The 23,672-nt window shown below is 38.8% G+C and overlaps 1 protein-coding gene across 1 annotated transcript; it reads left to right on the top strand.

The window, feature by feature from the left end:
- Positions 1 to 14,793: 14,793 nt before the first annotated feature.
- Positions 14,794 to 21,731, top strand: LOC104290310 (collagenase 3-like). The gene is made up of 10 exons (XM_009889399.1): positions 14,794 to 14,913; positions 15,014 to 15,255; positions 16,569 to 16,717; positions 16,808 to 16,933; positions 17,815 to 17,976; positions 18,572 to 18,689; positions 19,273 to 19,406; positions 19,698 to 19,857; positions 20,582 to 20,685; positions 21,314 to 21,731. The coding sequence occupies exons 1-10, from the start codon at positions 14,794 to 14,796 to the stop codon at positions 21,412 to 21,414; spliced, it is 1,416 nt and encodes a 471-aa protein (XP_009887701.1). The 3' UTR covers positions 21,415 to 21,731.
- The last annotated feature ends 1,941 nt before the right edge of the window (positions 21,732 to 23,672 follow it).

Here is a 23,672-nt window from a genome sequence, read left to right on the forward strand (position 1 = left end):
TAATAATTAATCCTGCACAACTGCATGTTAGCTTTGGCAACCTAACTACTCATTTTATGTTCTCAGGAATTTTATAACTCTCATATACACGGTGCTCATCCACACATCTAAATTCCATAATGAAAGAATTAAGAACAGCCATTTTGAAAACGTTATCTTCTTACAAAGCTTTTTTAGATAGTATTTTCAAGAAATTTTTAGCCATTCACTGACATTTTTTTCCTTCTCAAATGAATGTGCTAAGTATATGAATCATTAGAGTGCCTAGCATAGAATTTAAAGGGAGAAATCTACAAAAGATGTATGTATTTTGGGTTGTCCACTTGATATTTATTTGGAGCTGGAATACCAACAGACTGCAATTACATAGAGATTGGATTGGGAAACCATTAGCAGTGGATACCCTTTTGTCAGATTTATTGGTTGAATAATTAATTTGCAAACTTCATTTGAGCATCATGCACTAGAGTTTGTATCACGCACTAGAATTTGGACTTTCAAATCTGTGACTGTGTTTAATGAGTTTGCTGATATTACTGGTCTGTAAATTAATATTTATTGATGATTTCACCAATGTTTTTAGGATCCTCCTCTATGTACATACCATTGAATTTTCATTGACTTGGATCTGAGGACTAAATTGAGGTGCTTAACAAACTGCCAGAAACAAATGCACTGAAATTGACAGTTAACTTTTAAATTAGAGACCAATCTTTCTCAATTTTACTATATACCCTGTGAGAAACTGCTTAGTTAGGTAATAGATATATATGGGGATTAATCATCTAATGCTTATGAAACACTTTGAAGCAAGAAGACTAATTTTTAGAATTTTATCATTGGTTCACTACTATGAAATCTGAGAAAACTCAGAGGAAGAAAACATTTTAGACAAATATTTTGTTCACCAAAAAGTACAGTTTTGGTGCACCTGAAAATATGCACGAATCTGAACTGGGAGGAAGGAACTTGGTTCAGACTAGACCCCCAAAAATCAGCAAACTGAGAGCAGTGTGCCAAGTGTTGTTTCTCAGCATCTTAGATCTTAGGATACTTAGGTTCCTCCTAACTGACCTTCCAATGACTTACTGGATCAATAACAGCCATCATTCAAAGAATTACAGAAACATAGGTTAATTTAGGTTGGAAGGGACCTTCAGAGGTCAAATGGGCACCCCATTGCTCAAAACAGGTTTAATTAGACGATGTTGCTTAGGGACTTGACCGTTTGATTTTTGAATACCTTCAAGTATGAAGACCCAAAACCTCTCTTGGCAGCCTATTCAAATATTTTACCTCCCTCGTGATAAAGAAAATTTTCCTTGTATCTAAGTGGAATTTCTAATGTTGCAGTTTGCATCCTTTGCCTCTTATCCTTTCTCTGTGCACATCCAAGAAGATTCTGTCTCCATCTTCTCTGCATTTTCTTATTAAGTACTTGTAGAGCAGTAAGGTTCCCCTTTGCTTTTTCTTCTCCAGCATGAAGAAATCCATCTTTCTCAGCCTTTCCTCCTGTGGCCTGTGCTCCAGCCCCTGACCATCTTGGTAGCCTCTTCCATGTACTAGGGAGTCCAAACCTGGACACACCACTCCAGATGTGGTCTCTCAAGTGCCAAACAGAGGGGGAGATCACTTCCCTGGATCTGATGGCTGTACTTACCAATACTACCCATGGGTTTTAAACTGGTTTTGCTTAAGCCTTAGCTCTTATTAAAGACACATGAAATGTGTTCTTTTTTTCTTCTGACGAGAAAAACAAACACAAAAAACTTCAGATCAAATCATTCTTTTTTTCTTGTTCTGACTGAAAAAAATATAAGTTATTCACACAGCTTTAGAAAAAACCACACACTTATCTGGTGCACAGCACATCGTATATCCTATGATTTAACTTACAGTTTGTTTAGCCACATGGGTTTTTGTTTTGTCATGTCAGCTTTGAATGGGAAATTGATCTTTTCTTCCTGTTATTTATTCTTTTCCTGTAAATGATAATGAAGCAATGCAGCTAAAATTGCACAATAAGGCAAAACAATCCTTATGTTTTGATAATGTTAGAGGACAGTTTGCATTTCTAGAGTTGTTGGGTTTTTTTTCTAACACTAGGGCAGTAGTAACAAAAATCTACAATCATGCCAACTTCAATTCTGTGAAGTTAGTTCACATTTTTTTCTGCCTTTTGGATTTGGAAGGTAAGCAGCCTATTGGATAAGAGCAAGAGTGAACTCTGCAAGAATAAATCTTCACTTGGAAATCAATGGCTTAATATGCTGTGGCAGACAAAAGAATTCAAAAAAGTGCTGGGCATTATCAGGATAAGTGCTGAGAATATGAATGATGGAGAGCATAATTTTGCCACTATATAAAACCTTCCTGTGTCCAATTCTTGAGTACTTTGTGCAGTTTTGTTCTCCAAATATCAGAAAGGATGTAATGACAGTGAAGAAAATACCCAGAAAGGCAATATAAATTATTAAGTGAATGGACCAGCTACCAAATTAGGAGTTTGGAGAAGAGGAGATCAAAAACTTGATTTAACTAGGATTTGCAAAATCATGAGGGTGAATCTTAAGCTGAATCTAAAGCTGTTATGTACCAAATCCTACAGTATTAGGATGAGGGTGCATTGAATCAGGCTTGCAGGAGTCTAATTTAAGACAAAGAAATGAAAACGTCTCTTACAGAGTTGTAAGTGAATATCTGGAACTTGCTATTGCAGAAGATTCTGAAAGCAGCCAGCATCTGTCAAAAAAACTCATTGGGCTCATGTTCTCCCTAGCTATCATCTCTTAGTATCATTTCTAAGAGACAGAATACTGAGCTAGGTGGATCATTTTGTCATTTGTAAGTTATATGGAGAAACTGAAGCAATTCAGCAAAACTGAATGAAAGTATTTGTACGTAATTGTACAATCAGAGTTTTGTGCTCTGGGAATTAGGTACACCATGAGACAGGATTAAAAACTGGATTGCTCCCTTGTCACACAAACAAAGGCAGGAGGAACTGATTCAGCCCTTTAGTACAGCAACAAGACATTCATCTGAGATGTGAGTGAACCTCAAATTCCTACTTCACTACCTGCATGGATGTGAAATTTCATCTCCTAGACCAATTCCCTAATAACCAAAAGTAGATCGGTCATCTTGTAAAGTCCTCTTCAGTCTGAAGACTTCCACTTTCTGGAAGTCAACTACATTACTACTACATAGAAACAACACTTACTCTTTTTGTCCAGGTGTAAGTCAGAAGTTGGTACATGTGATGTTTCCTAAACAGAAGTGGTAAAAAATGTTTAATTCAGAGCTTTTTGACTAGTTTCAAATAATTATTTATAGAAAAGCAACCTTCAGAGAAAACCTTGTTGTATCATAATATTTTGATAAGTTTTTTAGACAAAGCTAAGAGATACTGTTTCAATGTTCCTCTTTCCTCATCCAGGACTGAAGGAAATCAGAAACACACAAACCTTATTTCTAAGGATTTATCTAAGCTTGAAATTTAAATGGTCTTGTTATTTGATAGTGATAGAAATATTTTGCATAGTCAGAGTTTTCCATGCCAGTTTTGAACAGGTTTTTTAGATTATTTTGCATTGAAAAGAAATAAAGCCATAGCAAAAAAAGCAATAGCAAAACTTAATGCATAAGCTCTGTGAAACTTCCAGTGAACATTTGTCAAGGTTTGCTTTCAGTCAGGAATTTCCATTTTATATGATAAGGGAACCAAAGGACATGTGGCGCCAGATTTTTTATTAACTTGAAAGATTCTGACACAGCTATGGGCAGATATTTTCTAACCTGTTTATATAATAAATTACACTTCACATCTGGCTAGTGAAAAGTGGACTAAACAAACTGGAGGACACTGAAACTTTAGGAGTATGTGACTTGAAATCTTTCCAAGACCTTGGTCTGACTGCCTTATGGCTGTGCTGATACCATGATCACTTTCAGCACGAGAGCTGACAAAGAGAAGATGTTCTGACCATTTTAAAATATTCAGGTATAGAATCTATTCTGATTTAAGCCTTATGACATTTTAGTGAGCTTTTCAATGGTTATGAATCCGCAAGTATGAACCATCACACAGAGTAATTCTCATTTATGAGACTTATGAATATTGCTTTTGAATTTTGTGTGTGTTCTTTTATGCAGGTAACATTTCTTTCTTTTTCTAGATCTTCCAGTAAATGGAACCATACTTGCCCACCTGGAGGAAATACAAGCTGATGACTCCCAGTAGCCTCTAGTCTCCCACTAATGCACCCTCAATTGCTGGGAAAGACAGTAGGAAATTTAGGGTGATTAAACAACTCTGAGCCTTTATCGGGAGGTTAATTAGTGGTACAGGTCATGGAATGGTAACCACCTTTTAAGATGTATAGATAATTATCACAGTGGGAGTGATTTGAAGCAGCTGTTTAATATGCCTGATGTTTCTGAAACATCTGTGTATAGTTAACTACAGAGATGGGCAAAAAGTAGATGTCTGTACTGGATTTTAGACAAAAAATTACAATCGATTTAGCACAGTCCTTAGGTAAAAATATGACTGACTTCAGATAATATGCATCAGGACAATGGGATAAACCCAATAAGTGTATGCAGTCTTTGGATGGCTAAAGTCTACATGGAAATCAACAGCAATGGGCCACAGAAAATGGCTGAGCATCTATTACCTGTAACAAGCAATTTTTTCATGTGATGTTTTAAATCTAGCTAAACTAGTTAAAGCGGTGACTTCTCCGCTATATTTTCTTTATGTGTCTTACAGATGTAAACCCTTGTATGATTCCTTACTCAAGTATTGACTAATAACTAGAGAAGCTTTCAGCAGGGGTGAAAATACCAGTCTGATTTTTTTCCCTCTGGTGCTCTTTAGCAAGAAAAGGAATTGCTTATTTTGTTGTGTCTATGAGGAGTCCGCAACATCTAATGGTTAGCCTATCTCTTGGGAAAAGGCACATTTCAATATATGCTAACTGAAAACTAACTCTGGATTAATATGTTGTTTCTCAGCATGTATTGACAATAAAAAAGAACTGTTTTTATTGAGATATTCAGCTGCAGTTCTAAAAAAGCACTGTGACAGAGAGACAGAGAGAGAGGGAATACAGCAAATAACTTAAATCACAAAAAAAGCACTTGAACACTGAAATAGAGTGCTCCATAGGAAGCTTATAGGATGATTCAGCAGTGAGGCTGTATTATGTCCAGTTCTGGGCTTCCCAGTACAAAGGGGACATGGACACGCTGGAGAGAGCCCAACAAAGGGCCACAAGGATGATGAAGGGACTGGAACATCTCTCCTATGAGGAAAGGCTGAGAGTTCTGGGACTGTTCAGTCTGGAGAAGAGAAGGCTCAGGGGGATCTTATCAAAGAGGACGAAGCCAGGCGCTTTTCACTGGTACCCAGTAACAGGTCCAGAGGCAATAGGCACGAACTGAAACATGGGAGGTTCCCTCTGAAGTGAAAAGTAAAGTAAAAAAGCTAAGTGAAACATGCCACTTCTTGGTATATCACTTACAAAAAAGAAAATTGTTGAATGCCAAGCCTAGGAAACACATGATTGGAACTTTTCAGCAGATGTAAGAACCAAGATATTGTCACAAGAAATTAATTTCTAAAGTTCCTCCCTTTCATTCTCATTTCATCTTGCAGGTACCGTGTTCCAAGTGCTCAGTGTTTAAAGCCACCTGACAGGGAAACTGGGTAAGTTTTATCAGGGACTCAGCAGGAGAAAACGTCTTCATTTTTTCCCATCCCATCTATGTGCAATTGGATGGTGGTCATTGTGTGCTAGGACTTGTGAAAAACAGGAATGGAAGCTGTTATCTTTTGCTGAAAGTGAATACAGAAGGGCATCTGTACAGCAGAGGCCAGGTTGAAAATAGTAGAATGTCAGTGAATGGCAGAAAAAGAAATAAGGAAATTCAGGCCTCCCCTGAATTTGATCCGTATGGGGGAGAGAGTTTTTTAATTAAATATACAGCCACCTTTGTATTGTATTTCTTTGTAATAGAAGAAGATGAGACATTTAATTCTGTGCCACTTACCTTTCTAGTTGAAAACATGCACCTTGCCAGGTAGCACTAGGATTTTTCTTAAATCCTCCTTTAGTAATCTCTTACCAGTAATTCAAACCTTAATTTTAAGCTTGCCCCTTGCTTGTGGTACTTCCTATAAAACTGTATGCATCAGACACCTAGTTTTTACCCCCTTGTTCTCAAGAGCTTTTGCAATAGAGTTGAGAAACTGCTTTTTAAAAAGCCCAGCTGTATAAAGAACATGAATATGGTTGGCAAGAAAAACTCAGGGCTTTAAAAATCATGCTTCCTTTCCTAAATTTTTTTAAAATGTATGGGTTTACTCCTAAATCTCCTTACAAATAAAACATTTACGGTAAGCTTTACTTAAAGAGTTTTTCTTCCATGCATTTCTGTGAAGGACAAGCACCTGTCCTTAGGGTTTGTGATGCTGTCTCTTTTGGGTAATTTCAATGCCACTTTTTTCATTCGTTTAATGTTATTATTTGTGTGCATATATGGAAGACTCTGGTCATGAAAAGAAATCTGGGGTAGACACCCAGGTGGAAATTCCAGTACGTATTGTCTTGGAAAAAGAAAAGGCAGTTCAATTAGGCTGTACTTTTAATGACTGACGCATCTGCAAAGCGTGATTCAGTGTAGATCATGATTATTCAGTATAGATCATGATCTTGTGAACAGCGGCCACAACTCTCGTATTTTTCACAGGTGCTGAAGAGAGGATTTCTCTCCCCTCCTCAAAATCCATGTCACTAACCTGCCCTATTCCTCTGCTGTATTTCTTCTTACAGTACCTAGGATGACAAAGGCTTTCATGGGATTATGTACAAGAGCTAGCACTGGTTTGAAATGTGTGGATTCAGCAATGATAGTACTTGTTCTGATTTGTTATTACTTAAAAGGTATAGAAGATATAGCGCTCTTAAGTGGTGATCAATAGAAAGCTGAGTCAGAAATTATGAGGAATCTTCATTACTAATAGCAAATGTGTTAACATATGTCAGAGAAAGGAGCTTGTTGAGACAGAAGGATGTGTGTGTTTCTGTTAGGCTCCTAACTACAATTTTCATAAATAATAAGGAGTCTGAACCAAAACATTTCAGAGGACATTACGTTACTTTTTACTTCACATCCCTAAAGGGACCTTTTGTCCTTCCTGAAGGTGTAGAATCCACAAATTTGAAGTTCAAACTCCACTTAGACATTTAACATGCAAAATTTTTGTTTCATCCAAACAATTTATCCAAATCTTTGAGTGTCCAAATTTTTAGAAGGAAATGTTGAATCACTATATAAATAAATAATCAAATAATTTTTTCTTCTTAATGCTGATTTTTATGACATCTGCAATGAACAATGTCTTTCTATGAACAATGGCTATCCATTCACAGTGGATGTCTTGAGATTTGAGAACAAAGTTGCTATAGAATACTACTGAAACAGTAAATTGACAGACAGGGAACATATTTTGCCATGATGGAAGAACTAAAATTAAAATGTTTCAAAGACATATTGTACCTATTTCTGGGTTGACACAAGAAATAAAATACTTCAAAACATACCAAGACCTAATTATGAGTGTCAGAGAGCCACAGTGCTACTGAGGTAGTCTTTAAATACATTTTTGTGAGTGTTTGCAAATGTAAACATCAGGATTTAAAAAATAGAAATGTAAGGTGGCGGTGTGTCAAAAAACAAATATAGAAAATTAAGTTTTTACCTTTGAACTGGATTTCTGGGGTTTCACTTTCCATTTTTTGTACTGTTGACCAGCTCCTTCCCATTAGAAGCAAAATTACGTTGGGTAGGCACAAACTCATTGTCTGCCTACAGTTTGCTGGTAATGGAGGTAAACTGATGTCTTGTAATTGATGTGAACAATCAACGAACCCTTACAAGGGAAGAAGGCTCTGAGGAGATGGGTAAGGGTGATGTGCTCATGAATGTCAAGGGAAAATATATGGCCACACATGTTGCGAAGAAAGCTGAACTCATCTCAGAACGAAGGGGACTGGAAGCACATCTGCTGCTTGGATCACTGTACTAAATCAAAATTCCATGTAACTTCACATAATTTCAAGTACGTAAACTTTTTATTAAGGATTAAACCCTGCATGTGTGGAATATCTGAAACAGCCCAATCAGAGAGTATTGGACTTTTACAATTGGGTACCACATTTTACAAAGTAATAAAGTAACCATTATGAAAGAGTAAAATACTTCTACAATCTCAGAACACAATGGCTGCATTAATTCTTCGAATAATTATCTTTTCTTTTTTTACTGTTTTCATAGATTTCTTTCAAGAATCAATAAAATTCAATTACAGTGACTGGTATAAATAGCTTCCTCAAATGGTTAGTGCAGCCTGGATACAGGACCGCTATCCTGAGTGGAGTGAGAAGCACAACAAATCAGCCCTGTCTCGAGCAGATCAGTATCTAGTGACGTTCCACTGCATATGCAAAAAAAAAAATCCATTAAAAAGGTGACAACTGGTGAGTTATAACAGATAGCTTAGCACGCTACATTTATCCTGAAGCAGAAAAAGATGTGCATAGCTCATGTAGAATGGTTAGACCAAGACTGGAAGCCACTTCTAGTCCTGAGGAGCGTTCAGAGTGGTAAGGAGGTGCAGAGCATGGTCTGACTTCCATGGGAGTTTGCAGCTGCTGCCTTGCATGGAGCAGCTGACTGGAGCCCCCTCATGTCTCTGGGGCAGTTTTCCTGAATCCCATGAGATTCAGCTGATGAGCAGCTCCCAGTGTGGCATCTGCCCCCAGGTCCTTACAGCTCATTGTGCTGTAAGCTGTCTTGTGCTGCAGGCAGACAGAAAGGGGCCAATCCACGGGGCCCTTGGCCACTGTATAACCTAGTGGTCCACAGGGTCTGCAGGGACTCAGTCAAACAAGAGCAAATGCCTCTTGGAAACATGTTCATATATATAAAATAATAAATAATGCTGATTGACAAGAAGCTCAACATGAGCCAGCAGTGTGCAATTGAAGCCCAGAAGGCCAACCGTATCCTTGGCTGCATCAGAAGTGTGGCCAAGGGAGGTGATTCTGACCCTCTACTCCCCTCTTCTGAGAGCCCACCTGGAGTAATGCGTCCAGCTTTGGAGTCCCCAACATAGGAAAGACATGGACCTGTTGGATTGGGTCCAGAGGAGGGCCACAAAGATGATCCAAGGGCTGGAGCACCTCTCCTATGAGGAAAGGCTGAGAGAGCTGGAGTTGTTCAGCCTGGAGAAGAGAAGACTCCAGGGAGACCTTATTGTGGCCTTCCAGTACTTAAAGGGGGCGTACAGGAGATCTGAGGAAGGACTTTTTACAAGGCCATGTCATCATAGGACAAGGGGGAATGGCTTTAAACTGGAAGAGGGCAGGTTTAGATTAAACATTAGGAAGAAATTTTTCACTGTGAGGGTGGTGAGGCACTGGAACAGGTTGCCCAGAGAAGTTGTTGAAGCCCCACCCCCGGAGGCATTCAAGGCCAGGCTGGATGTGGCCTTGGGCAACCTGGTGTAGTGGGAGGTGTCCCTGCCTATGACAGGGGAGTTGGAACTCAATGATCTTCAAGGTCCTTTGCAACCTAAACCGTTCTATGATTCTATGATTCTATGATTCTATTTTTGGATGTTTCTTGCCTCTGGCACTGGACCCCACTGAACAACTCTGGGCACCCCAATTGCATCTTTTTGCCAGCAAATGGCACAAGGATGCTGCTGTTTATTATCAAAAGGAGTCAGGTTGATGTAACCTCTCTTGCCATCCCAGCTGACGAGCTGCTTGTGGAAACCATTCTCAGTTGTCTTTGACCCCCTTCTTGTAACAGGTCCCACAGATGGAGTCCCACCTGGAGAGGCAGAGCCGGAATTCATGTTTTTAACTACACTGGGACTCCATTTACACAGCTGCACAACGGGTCTCAGAATACCATCCATCTTCCCAGAGGAAGCTGATCTAAATGTGATGGCATAGCCCTAGGCGCTGGAGGCTTTCCACTTGAAATACAACTTGTGGTAAGAAACATTAACAAACAGACCCATTGACTTTTGTTTATTTGTTTTAAGTGAAGCGTCTGCTGTTTCAGGGTCACAGACCATTCACCACATTCACTATATAGTGCTATTTTGGGCACCAAACACAGAGTGTAAATCAAAACATGACACCTTTCAGTTAGTTGCGGTAGTGAAATGTATGTTGAAACTGTTGGCACGATTCTTGTTTTCAAATAATTGGTACCTAAATGCTGCTTTAAGGCACTTCGTTTCTTCTCACCACATCTCCCAGCCCTTTTTATCCATTTTTCCTTGGGGGGAAAAGCAGCATGATTGTTCCAGTCTCTGCCGTGCCTGTGAAAATTACCATCAGTCCATCTAACTTTACCCACGCCCACAAGATGCCAGAACTGCAGAAATTTTGCAGTGCTTGTTGAAATCTTACTATTCAGCAGTTTTGTGGGTTTCAATGCTTTTAAAACGTAACTTTCCGTGCTTGCTTGTTTGCACTGGGGTCAGCACAAGGTCTATGAACCACTGCTGACTGCTTTTACATCATTCATTTACATCTCTCTTTACAGTTTTTAACTACTTTTTTTTCTTTTTTTTTAAACTCAGGCAGTGGCATCGCTTGAGCCTGAGCCATAGATTTTATATCTTACATTGCCCAACGCTGGCAGGCTTTGAAGTTGTTGTTTATCACTGCCAACTTTAAAAACTTGCTTGAGGCTTTAAAGAGTCAACGTATGAAGGTAATATAAAGCAACTTCAGAGGTCTGTGTTTAGTTCCCAACTCTGTCAAGGCGTTCTGTCTCCCCTTAAAAAAAATAATCACACACTATGTCTGCGATGCTGTTTCAAGAAAAAGGGGGAATACTGCTCATTTTCACTGGTCCTTTTATGCGCTTGTTTGCACAGTCCTTCACTGGTGTTTCTTCAGTTTGTGTACAGAGGACGTAAAAATCCACACCTCAATATAGGCTTCTAGCCACCAGTGTAATATAAATAGCAATAAAATGTGTAAGAAAACATATTGGATGGTGTATATTTACATGGCCAGGGCTCCCAAAGGAATGACCTGAATGTGCAGAAAACACGAGTCAGCCATAGTCCACTCTCAGGTGGCTCATTACACACAATATTTCAGAAATCAATTCCTGTTTTAGCTTTTTTATTTACTCCCTCTGACAAAACAGTTACAGACTCCCTGCATTTTTTCTCTTTCTACTCACTTGCAGAATCTATTCTAAACAGTGATCTGTCTTTTCACTTGTTCATTTCATTATCTTGTAATAGCAAAAGACCCAGCTTTAGGCACTTCTTCTTACACAAATCTAACAAGAGACGGGGTTTGTTTTGTTGGTTTGATGTTTGGTTTTGGGGTGGGTTTTTTTTGTTGTTTTCAGAAAAGCTGCCTCTTTTAGTTTTTTGCTATAATTACTTTGTCCATTTTTTAAAATATTCATTGGAAATGCCTCAGGAGAGCTCTGTAAAGGGTACCTAAGACAAAGTTTTTGAAAGAGTTTTCATTGTGAACTTCAAAGGACTTCAGAGCATCTGTGTGAAAAAAATCACAGAGATTAGAAAGTGAAAAATCATTTTTCCCTACCCAATCTATAATTCTCTTCATGCAAGACAATTCTATTTACTACGACTTCGACTACTGCAACTTAAACTTTTGAAGAACAGGGCTCCATAACTCCTTGGAGGATCATTCGATAGGCTAACACTGTTATTTAATTTTACTCTCGTGTCCAGCTAAATAATATTTTTTTTTTATGTTCTACATTTATGTCATTCGAATATTGTCTCTGATTACTTGATTTCGCCTTTAATTACAAGTTAGTGATACTATATTAAGACAACCCTGAAACGATTCAGGAATAATTTGGGATCATTCTCTCATAAAGTGTGATGGACTGATCACGTTTTGCAGTAACGGTAAGGAAATTAATTTCTCCTGTTTTAGAAGCAAAGATTCCAACATCAGAGGCGAGAGAGAGTAGTGGTATAAGTGCCTGACATGGAATAAAAACTTTCCGTTAACTCTGGCAAAGGGCAGTGATATACAAATGGTGGTATTCAACTGTTCTCCCTTAGGTAGAAGAAAGCTAATCTCAAAGTGTTTGGAATTCACAGGAATGTTACCTGTGAGGTTTTAAGCTATTCATTTTACTCATAGATTTCTGAGATATGTCTGGTACTGTTCTGCAGAGTGGTGACACTCACAGCTTCATGGTCTCAAGAAAGTATTCCTTACAGCCACGAATACCACAAAGAGGCAGCACCACTGCTCCTAAGCTCCAGACAAAACAAGCAAAATTCACTGTAAACTCTGCTTACCGCAAAACCGAGTACCCCAACGTTAATGAAAGCAATGCTGGAAATATCAGTACAGAAATGTTGGAAGGAAAGAAGTAAGACATATACATGATCTGGCAGTCTGTCTCTCTTAGCAAGGAGAGCAGCGCAGTGAGAACATTGGTGAAACGGATTCAGTGCTTGTCCTGAAGCACTTCAAGGGAGAGCAATTCTTAAGAAGATGGGATAATTAGCAGTCTTTATGCTGCCATTGCTGAATAAAAAGGTCTCAGCGCTGGTGATGGACAATATAAAGGAGAATATACAAACTGTCTGAACAGATGTTGTCTATCCCTAATTGTAACCATATTTAGCACTGGCTGAGGTGGGCAGTGAAGTAGAAATAGCCTACATGACAAATTCCTCTCAGCTTTATTTGCTTTTGCTGTTTGTCATCGTAAGACAGAAGGCTAATATTGTTTGAGTAACAAACTGAGCTACTACACATTCAGCTTCACTGATTTTTGTCCTTTTCCTGTTTTGTCAACAAGGCAACATCCACGGCAGGGTGTTGTATTCCAGAAAGTGTGTACCAGTGTCTACCAGAGTGCTGCCTGAGGTTTTCCATACAGGAACAGCCTCCATGAAAGAGGAATGTGGATTCAGCCAAAACAGCACCTCCCCTTGGATCCATGCTTTTGGGCACGTGATATGATCATGGAATCATAGTATCATAGAATAGCTTGGGTTGGAAGGCCCCATTAAAGGTCATCTAGTCCAATCCCACTGCAACAAGCAGGGACATCTTCAACTAGATCAGGTTGCTCGGAGCCCCATCCAACCTGACCTTGGATGGTTCCAGGGATGGGGCATCTACCACTTCTCTGGGCAACCTGTTCCAGGGTTTCACCACTCTCAGAGTAAAAAATATGTCTTAGCAGCAGCTGAGATTGGAGTGATCCTGGGGAGACAGAAATCATCTTTAAGCTTTGAAGTATAATAATCTCCATGTCTGTCATAATGCCAGATTTATCCTATTATCCACCCATAAGTCAAAAATCACATATTTCTGTCATTCTAGGCACACAGATTCATTACCTACCTGCAGCTGGTAGATTTTCTCTCTCAGAGTAGTAGCCGTCTCATTGCTGTGCTACCCTCATAAAGTAAATGAAATTAATGTTTTTTATGGAAGATTGTATGAAATAGTCACTTTACATGACTTGCTTTACTATTATTAATAAAAAAAAAATAATAAAATATTCAAAAATATTTCCTGAACAGTTGGGGCTGTTCAGCCTGGAGAAGAGAAGGCTCCAGGGAGATCTTATTGCAGCCTTCCAGTACCTAAAAGGGGCCTACAGGAGAGCTGGGGAAGGACTTTTTACTAGGGCATGTAGTGACAGGACGAGGGGGAACAGCTTTAAACTGGAAGAGGGTAGATTTAGACTAAACATGAGGAAGAAATTTTTCACTCTGAGGGTGGTGAGGCACTGGAACAGGTTGCCCAGAGAAGCTGTGGGTGCCCCATCCCTAGAGGTGTCCAAGGCCAGGCTGGATGGGGCTTTGAGCAACCTGGTCTAGGGGGAGGTATCCCTGCCCATGGCAGAGGGGGGTTGGAACTCGATGATCTTCAAGGTCCCTTCCAACCTAAACCATTCACAGAATCACAGAATGGTCAGGGTTGGAAGGAACCTCTGGAGATCATGTAGTCCAACCCCCAATTCCCCCCTCCCATTCCATGATTCTATGATTCTGTACTTAGCATTTCTGGTTTTAGCTACATCTCAAGCAGGAAATTATTTTGAAGGGTAGATAGGAAGTCACTTTAAGGATCTCTGAAGTAAAATTTGTGTTAATGTTTTACAGTTAAATTTCTTTACAGAAACAAAGGAATTGTAATATCCTAGTGTATACTCCATAATCTTATTTCTTATAGTTCAAGGCAACATTTATTAACAATTGAACTGTGTATGATCTATTCCAACTATTAAAAATTGCTGTTGAATTACTGTAACTACTGAAATGATGCAGAATTTATTTTAAAAATCATGAAGCTTTTTATATGTTTTTGTTGTCTATGAAATAGTAGAAAGGCAATTTTTCTAGCAGCGTAAGTTATTGCGAAGTTGTTGCCAGTGTAAGTTATTGCAAAATAATCAAAAAGTGTGGTTTGCTTCTGCCCATTTCTTCCCACAACCTATGTCAATATTCAGAGACCGTGTTTATACGAGGATACAATTTCAGAGCCCTCAGTGGGACAACAGATGCCTAGACCACAGTGTTGGGGAGGAGAGAAAAAGCAGCCGTCTAAGCATGTTTATTTTCTGCGACAAGGAAGTTCTAACTTATCCCTAAGTGGTGACTCAGTGGGTTGGGACTATAAAAGTAAAGGTAACTGCTCCCTAACACATCAGGGCTTCAGGCTTCACAAATCCAACATGATGCAATCAAGACTTTCAGCTGTCTGCTTCTTGTTGGGTTTGCCATTTTGCCTGGCAATCCCTATTCCCCTCGAAGACAGCCATGAATTCACAGAGAAAGACCTTCAGTTTGCAGAGGTACAGTATAAAATAATTCGTTTGCATGTTTTATAAAGTGTAAGTTGTTTAGTTACAACTGTTTGGAAATTATTCCTATTACTTCTTTTCCCTGTCTTAGCGCTATCTCAGGACTCACTATGATCTCCATCCGAATCCTGCCGGCATAATGAGGAAGAGTGCAAACACAGTGGCATCTAAACTTCGAGAAATGCAAGCATTTTTTGGCTTGGAGGTGACAGGCAAATTAAATGAAGAAACATATGAGCTGATGCAGAAGCCAAGATGTGGTGTCCCAGATGTAGGAGAATATAACTTTTTCCCTAGAAAACTGAAATGGTCAAAAACTAATTTGACATACAGGTAAATGCATGGCATTTTGAGTGTTGTTACCTTCTTTCCCGGTACCTTGTCTAATAGATTGCTCAGTGTATGAGGTTGACAGGAGAAGGATGAATCTGAGTTCATAGAATCATAGAATCATAGAATCATAGAATCATAGAATCACAGAATGGTTTAGGTTGGAAGGGACCTTGAAGACCATCGAGTTCCAACCCCCCTACCATGAGCAGGGACACCTCCCACTAGACCAGGTTGCCCAAGGCCACATCCAGCCTGGCCTTGAACACCTCCAGGGATGGGCCATCTCCACAACTTCTCTGGGCAAAATTCATGTTGCAGTTTAAAGTCCTCACAGCCCCCCTTTTGGAAAGGTCCCCCAAGCTCACCTTACAGCCCAACGAAGTAAATACGATTTTTTTCCATTGCATTGTGTCAGGGAGAAAAGCCGGTGCAGTTAAAGCTAGTAACTCCTCATCTGGCCTCCAGGTAGACACTCTGGGCGCATCTATGGTCCTGAATGAAAGAAGTGTATGGACTAAGATCATGCACCTCACCACTGATCCTCACAGCACTTAATCTGTAGGTCACTCCTTAGCTCTGCTTTGGACCTTGTTTAGTGTCCACTTCACATAGGAACAAAGCACTGTAGATACAAACCAGCCTGTGCAATGTGGCTGTGAAAGTAGGGACTGATACTTGTCCCTCTTCCATTTCACAGTCCAGATGTTGATATCTATGCTTGTTCAGACAAATTGCCTCACTGTGACCTCAGAAAGTTGACCTGGGGAAGCTATGGTGCTGAAAGGTGACATGGTAGCTCCTTCTCCATTAATACTGTAAGGTCATCAACACGGGGTTTTGATCAGCTGCAACCTGTGTTTCTTTAGCAGATTCCAAATATGATATCACTGAGGTCTATCAGTTCAGTATCTGGTGATAAATATTACTTTAATATGGATGGTTCTCATCTCTAAAATCTCTTTGGATCATGTTTTTCTCCTCCAGGAAGTGAAGTTCATGAGATATTTTATATGGCATAAAAATAGCTTGAAGTTACTGATTTGATTTTCTGTATCTTCTGGTGCATATAAAACCAATTAGAGAAAGCTGTTTGATGATTTCAGATATCTCTAAATGATTTCAATGAAAATAGAAATGTTTATTTTTATTTTTCTTTGAATACTATATGCAGCTGCCAAGCTCTGTGTTTTTAGATAAGAACATAGGGAGGAAAAAAGCAAAAAATTTTTATGAGGTGTACAGTCAGATAAAAGCGTATTGCACATTTTCTTCAATTCACACTATTTAACTGGAGATATTAATCTGTTCGATAGAATTATGAATTACACTTCAGATCTGAGACGTGCCGAAGTAGACAGAGCTTTCAAAAAAGCATTCAAAGTTTGGTCTGATGTGACACCACTTAACTTCACCAGAATACGAAGTGGTATAGCTGATATCATGATCTCCTTCGGCACTAAAGGTAACACAGAACCAAGTATTTTTACATTATAGTTATTGCTGCCAATAAAATGGCATAATTGATTTCATTGTTTTGAATGTTGTTTTATAGAACATGGTGACTTCTACCCCTTTGATGGACCCTCTGGATTACTTGCTCATGCTTTCCCCCCTGGTCCAGACTATGGAGGAGATGCCCATTTTGATGATGACGAAGTTTGGTCAGATGATTCTAGAGGTAACAGAAGTTCCTGAGATTATTTGAAAGGGTGGTAGGTGGACAATTTCAACCTGTTTGATATCTGTGAACAGTTTGTTTTGTTTGTTTACTGTTCATTAGTCCTTATGTTCACTGTCTAGTTACAGGAAGCTGGGTTTAATCTCCAATCATAAATGGAAGTGTAACATACGCCTACCATAGATTTTAAGATATACAGCTCCTAAGTGCAGTGATTAAAAAAATGCCACAAATAAGGTATTTTGTCAGGTTGGCATTTGACTGACCTTAAGGGCAGCTAGTTCTAGTCACAGACTGATGGGAATTACCTTATTGAAACGTATAGAAAACTAATATACTTAACTCAGCTGCAAATCAGCTACTTACATCTAATTTGAAAATTCCTCACCTTGCCTGTTCAGGACAGGGAAAAATATAGAACAAATAGAAAAAAGCACTATTTTTTTAAAACACTCTTTTATTTCACCGTCCTGGCATTAAAACTAATTGCTGCAATATGGAAAACAATATGTACTGTTTACCAGAGGTGAATTCCTGACAAAAATGTTCTTGACTTGATCAGGACTAAGACTTCACCCCACAACTTTACAGTGGTGCTAAGAAATTTCAAGAAATCTAAATCTGCTTACAAAGCAACGCTGTCAAATAAGATTTAGGTTGAACACCAGCTATGAGATACTCAAATGATTAGGCCCTTATTAAAACAAAACCCATGGTAGTTTGAAAAAGAAAAGCAATTATACGTAATTTTTCCATTAATCCAGTTGTCTCCTTCATTGTCCCATATGTTAAAGCACAATGTTAAGGTTGGTTGATTAGTCCAAGTCTACTTTGATGATACAAGTTGTTATACATTTACTTTCACTGTGTTTTTTTTATAGGGTATAACTTGTTTCTTGTTGCTGCCCATGAATTTGGTCATTCACTGGGACTTGAACACTCTAGAGACCCTGGAGCTCTGATGTTTCCAATTTACACATACACTGGAAAAACTGGTTTTGTGCTTCCTGACGATGATGTGCAAGGGATCCAAGAGCTCTATGGTAAGTCTGTATAATATATAATATATATTTCCTGTATCATTATAACCTATTACAGATGCACTGCACAGTTACTAAAGAGCTACAGATGTTCAATAGTAACAGTCATGACTGATTAAGATCGATTCACTGGATTCTTGGCAACCAGACTTCAGGAACAGAAGATGCTTAAATTTAGTAGTTCATAGAAAAAAAAAAAAAAAAGTAACACTGTAGAGTATAGTTGGTCACTGTGCTGTGTGCTTTGGTGTGGGGGTGGGGAGCAGAGTCCTTGTACTTTTTGACCTGCCTCAAAAGAGAAGGTAAAACATAGTCTAAAGGGAGAAACACAAATATCCATGTTTCATCATAGAAAGAATAAAACTTTTGGGGGACCTTCAAAACTTGGGATAAAGAAAGCAAGTCCATTTAACATTTTTGCAGCACAGCTGAACTGCAAAGTCCATTAATGTATTTGGGTAAAGAAGAGAAAGAGAGAACAGACTTTCCCCAGTACATATCATCATTCTGTTTGGAAACTCTTCCATGTCCTATTCAGTATCATGATCCACAGAAAGGAAATGAATGTTTTCAGACAAAGCATACTCTATGATTCCAGGTGCTGGAGACAAAGATCCCAACCCAAAACATCCCAAAACACCAGAGAAATGTGATGCAGATTTATCACTTGATGCGATAACAGAACTTCGTGGAGAAATGCTGGTCTTCAAGGACAGGTAAAGAGAGTGCCCTATCATGGGTGGTGGGTGTTGCATAAAATTTGAGCAAGCAAAATCACCATTTCAGTTTTTTACTAAAGATTTGAGTAAATGTAAATTTAAAAATCATAAATCAATATAGATGACTCTAAGAAACTACATCGTATATTTTTTTAAGCAATTACAGATTTGACTTCCCAGTAACATGAAGTGAAGACACTATGGTTGAAGACTGAGATTGTTTGTATGCATTTTTCATTCCACAGGCCTTTCTTCAACATGTACAAATCTACTAACCTTTATTTGAATGAAACTGTACTGCATTCAGAAGGCTTACATGTGGCAGCAGCATTTATCTTATTCTAAATGAAAAAGAGATTTGTTTGTTGTTGTTTGAGATGATCTGTAAGTGACAGAAATGGTCTGCAGCTAGGGGACTATGAGGAAAGAAAAGGTCTACTAGGGGCTCTATGTATTGAAAAGTCTATGTTGGAAAATAATTGAATTCTCCATTAACTAATTTTTTGTATAGCACATCAAAGATACTTCTATTCTGTAGTATGACAAGAAACATAAAATATATTTTCTTTTTCTGAACTAGGTTTTTCTGGCGACTGCACCCTCAGATGGTTGAGGCAGAACTGGTGTTACTTAAATCCTTTTGGCCAGAGCTCCCAAATAAAATAGATGCAGCTTACGAAAACCCCGTCAAAGATCTCGTGTTCATGTTTAAGGGTGAGTTTTCAATTTTCTTGTTGGCAGAAAATTATACATATTTAGTCAAAAAACTAACTCTGTTGGTTTTACCCCCTGCAAATCTATACAATTTTCAGCAGATTAGGAGATGTACAATTAAGCTTAGATACCTAGGATCACAGTTAGTAAAAACAGTTTAATACCTGCTAAGTATGTGACCTAAGAATCTGTTAATTGTATGACAATAAGGATCATGGCATCCTCATTTTATTCTGCTCTCTAAGTTGAGCCTTTATAAAAGACTCATGCATATTTTGTTCTTATTTTCAGGAAAGAAAGTCTGGGCTTTGAATGGCTATGACATAGTTGAAGACTTTCCTAAAAAGATATATGAAATGGGGTTCCCGAAAGAAATGAAAAGAATAGATGCAGCTGTCCATATTAAAGACACTGGCAAGACTCTCTTTTTTACTGGAAATAAGTACTGGAGGTAAGCTGGAGACAGATTGGTGCTTCTTTGCAGTGTCCTTAGTCAAAACTGTCCAGAAGTATCAAAAGATCAGCAGGTTGTTTCAAACCAGGCACTCGATTGTGGGTCACATTTCCAGTCTGTAGAATATGTCATAAAGGTGTATGCAAGACTTTTATAAACATATAGGCACAGCCTTTAAAAGTCAAACGAGTGAAAGAAAGGAAAGGAGAATTAAGTGCCCTAATCCAAGAGAGTTTACCCCCATCTTGCTTCCTTAAGTTGCTTGTGTGACACAAAATAGTATCTGTGCTGTGAGAGTAAGAGATCTATCCCACCCTAGGACGACTGGGTTTTGCTGTCCATGAGCGGGGCTTACAGCCATGTCTGATGCATAATTAAGACATTACCATCCCTTCCCAGTCTCTCTCTGCCAAGCAGCCTCAGGGAAGGCTTGTAGGGCCAATACATGCAGGTACGATCATCTCCATATAATGTGTACTTTAGAGATCAATTCCAAAAATGTAGCTTTATTTAGTTTTGTGTTTATTTATTGAGCTTGTACTTCTGCTGGAAGTGTGCCCTGGTTTTCGCTCTGAGTCTCGTTATCACACTAGACATAAGGTACCTAAAGGCTGCTGGATGCTTCTGACATGGGTAACTTCAAAGCATATAAAGGGCACAGGTAAAACTCCCAGGCTGTTTAAGTCCTCTGAATTTTTATTTTCTTTTGTGTTTAATGCAGTTATGATGAAGAGGAGGAGGTTATGGAAGCAGGCTACCCCAGGCTGATAGAGGAAGAATTCGCAGGAATCGGTGATAGAGTGGATGCAGTCTATCAGAGAAATGGTACATAATCTGATAATGAAACTTTATTACAATTACTTGTTGTTGAAACTTGAGATTTATGTCCTGTGGGAAATTCTGTCCTTTGTAATTTTGATTTTTTCACACCAAAACTTCTGTTCTCAACTGAATCAGGTTTCTGATCTAAACTGCCCTCTGGCCAAGGTGCTTTTATAAACTGTGTACATATATATATTTGAGGAGCCAAAAAAGACTTGCGTCCTTGTTTAGGGAACCTAAAATTATATGCTTAATATAGAAGTATTATAATGTGTCCATTCCTTCAAATGGAGCCCGGTCCTATCCAACTCTTCAAGGAGTGTTTCCAAGTGAGAGTCTTAAACATTAACAGGCAAGCACTGTATTTTCCTAAGCAAGTGCTGTATAGTAATAAAATGCAGAGCTTGACACTAAATTAAAATATCAGTTATTTTAAAACACTGATCCAGGTCTGGCAAATGGAATGAGGACCTTTGAAAATTTAGCTCAGCATTCTAAATACTCAAGTATTGCATTGAAAAGAGTTATTAAAAAATGAAAACAAAAAGGATCATTTTTATTCGAAGGGTAATTTTAATGTTACAACACAGTTTTCTCAGGGTTAATTCATTTTAACTTTCCTTTTCCTTAGGTTATCTCTACTTGTTCAATGGACCGCTGCAGTTTGAATACAGCATCTGGAGCAAAAGAATTGTCCGTGTCCTGCATACTAACTCCATATTTTGGTGCTAATTACAGTTAAGTGCCATGTCATAGGCTGCAGAGCAGCTTGTAGTACATGGAAGCAATAATATGGGTATATAGTTTGATAAGAGGACAACAAGTTTCTGTGAACAAGCACTGGCTATCTACCACCAAATGTATACTGTATATATGGAACTATATAGCTGTATGTCAGTCTGGGACTGAATTAACTTAACAGGAAAGAAGAAAAAATGTTAGCATTTCAAGGGGCATTACACCATTTAACATTTGTCTAGTATTAAAGTGAGGTGCTGGATACATTCTACATGATCACGAGCACTACTAATTCCCAGTAATCTGAGCATGTCTAGCATCTTTCAAAGATCTCCTAGCATGTCCCAAGAAACAGACCTGATAAACCTAGCAGCATTATATTTTTAAACTAATCCTTCAGCTCTCTGTGAAATTCCTGTTAGCGTACTGGGAATTCAGCTGTGTAATGAACGAGTCAGGACTGTATGGTGACTCCCTGAGCTGGTTAACACCAGGCTGCGAGACTGAAGTTAGAGAATTCAAAGGTATTTGAATGTACCCCCATTAGAATGGGAATCTCCCCCTGGAAACGGATGCCTCTGTCATCTTTGGAATGAGCAGAAGGTATAGAAGCAATGAGGTGTCATTCCAAAGCAGGCAGAAAAGCAAGAAAAGGGAAGAGTGTTCCCAGCAGAAATCATCAGCCTGTATGACACTGGGTAAACCAGAAAGAAGTAGCAACAAGAGGATCACGCAGGTTGAAACCACGCGTGAAGCTACATACAGTAACACAGCCCATGTTTTCAGCTGGTGTAAACTGGAGTAGTTCAAGTGACATTCATAGAGGTTGTGCCTCGCTGTGCCAGCAGAGAACCTGAACGTTCAAATCAAAATATTCAAAAGAACACTTTTTTTCATTGGTCACTCTTTTAATATGTATAGCAATTGTTTCAGTACAATGTAAGGTTTCGGGTTTTGTTTGTTTTGGGGTTTTTTAATCATTGCAAATGATGTGGGACTGTGATTATTTTTCAGTTTAAAAAATTAATATTAAATAAACTGGAGGAATAAAGTGTCATTGTGGAATGTCTCAGTGCTTGTCAGGCTACACCCGGAATACTGTGTTCAGTTTGGCTTCCGCTATGCAAAAAAGATGTGGACAGGCTGGAGAGGGTCCAGAGAAGGGCCACAAAGGTGATCAAAGGACTGGGAAGCCTGCCATGAGGAAAGGCTGAGAGAACTGGGTTTGTTCAGCCTTGAGAAAAGAAGGCTTAGGGGGAGACCTTATCATCATGTTCCAGTATTTCCAGGGTGGCTACAAAGTAGATGGAGACCCCCTTTTTACAAGGACTCAGATGGAAAAGATGAGGAGTAATGGGTAAAGGTTACTCCTGGGGAGATCCCGATTGGACAGAAGAAGAAAATTTTTCCCAATGGGAACAATCAGCCACTGGAATAATCTCCCCAGGGAAGTGGTGGATTCCCCAACATTGGACACTTTTAAGATTCGTCTGGACAGGGTGCTGGGCCATCTTGTCTAGACTGTGCTTTTGCCAAGGTTGGACTAGATGATCCTTGAGGTCCCTTCCGACCTGATATGTTATGGTTCTATGATTCTGTTATTCTATGACTTAAATTAAAATATCTTACACTGTATGTCATAAAAATAAGACAGAGCTATTAGATAAAAAAAAAACCAGAAATGCTAGCGTATGCATTATATTCATTAATATTCATTTTTCATTTTTTAAAAATCTGGTTTGCTTTTTTTCCCCTCTGAGAAAATGAATTTTTTAGAAGAGAGGTGGAAAGAAAGAGAGAAAGATAAAGAGAGGAAAAAGGAAAGAACGCTCAAATCTGCAGATTAAGAACTAAGTTGGAATCAGTCCTTGTCATTAGAGAAAGTATGAGAAATTATTAAGAAATACTGTGAAATTCAGTTCCACATTAATTCGAATGCTAAATATTAATACCTAATTGAAACTACACTGTCCTCTTCTGCCTCCTCAAAACCAACCCCTAAGTCAATCAATCAGCCAGGCCTGCCAAGACAGCCCATCAACACAGAATATTTGCCATAAATTTCCATGCTTAGCCACCAATGGGCTAGGTGAGTTTAATTCGGTAACTTACACGACATGGATGGTCAGATAAGGTAACCTAACAGATTTAGCAGCCTCTTCTCATTATAAAACTGTGAATTAATGTATTCCAGACCTTAATATGGTTAAAGAAAGTGCAAGGAAATAGACCTGAAAAAAACCAAACACCTT

Source organism: Charadrius vociferus, unplaced genomic scaffold, assembly GCF_000708025.1.
Source record: "Charadrius vociferus isolate BGI_N301 unplaced genomic scaffold, ASM70802v2 scaffold87, whole genome shotgun sequence".
Lineage (NCBI taxonomy): Eukaryota > Metazoa > Chordata > Aves > Charadriiformes > Charadriidae > Charadrius > Charadrius vociferus.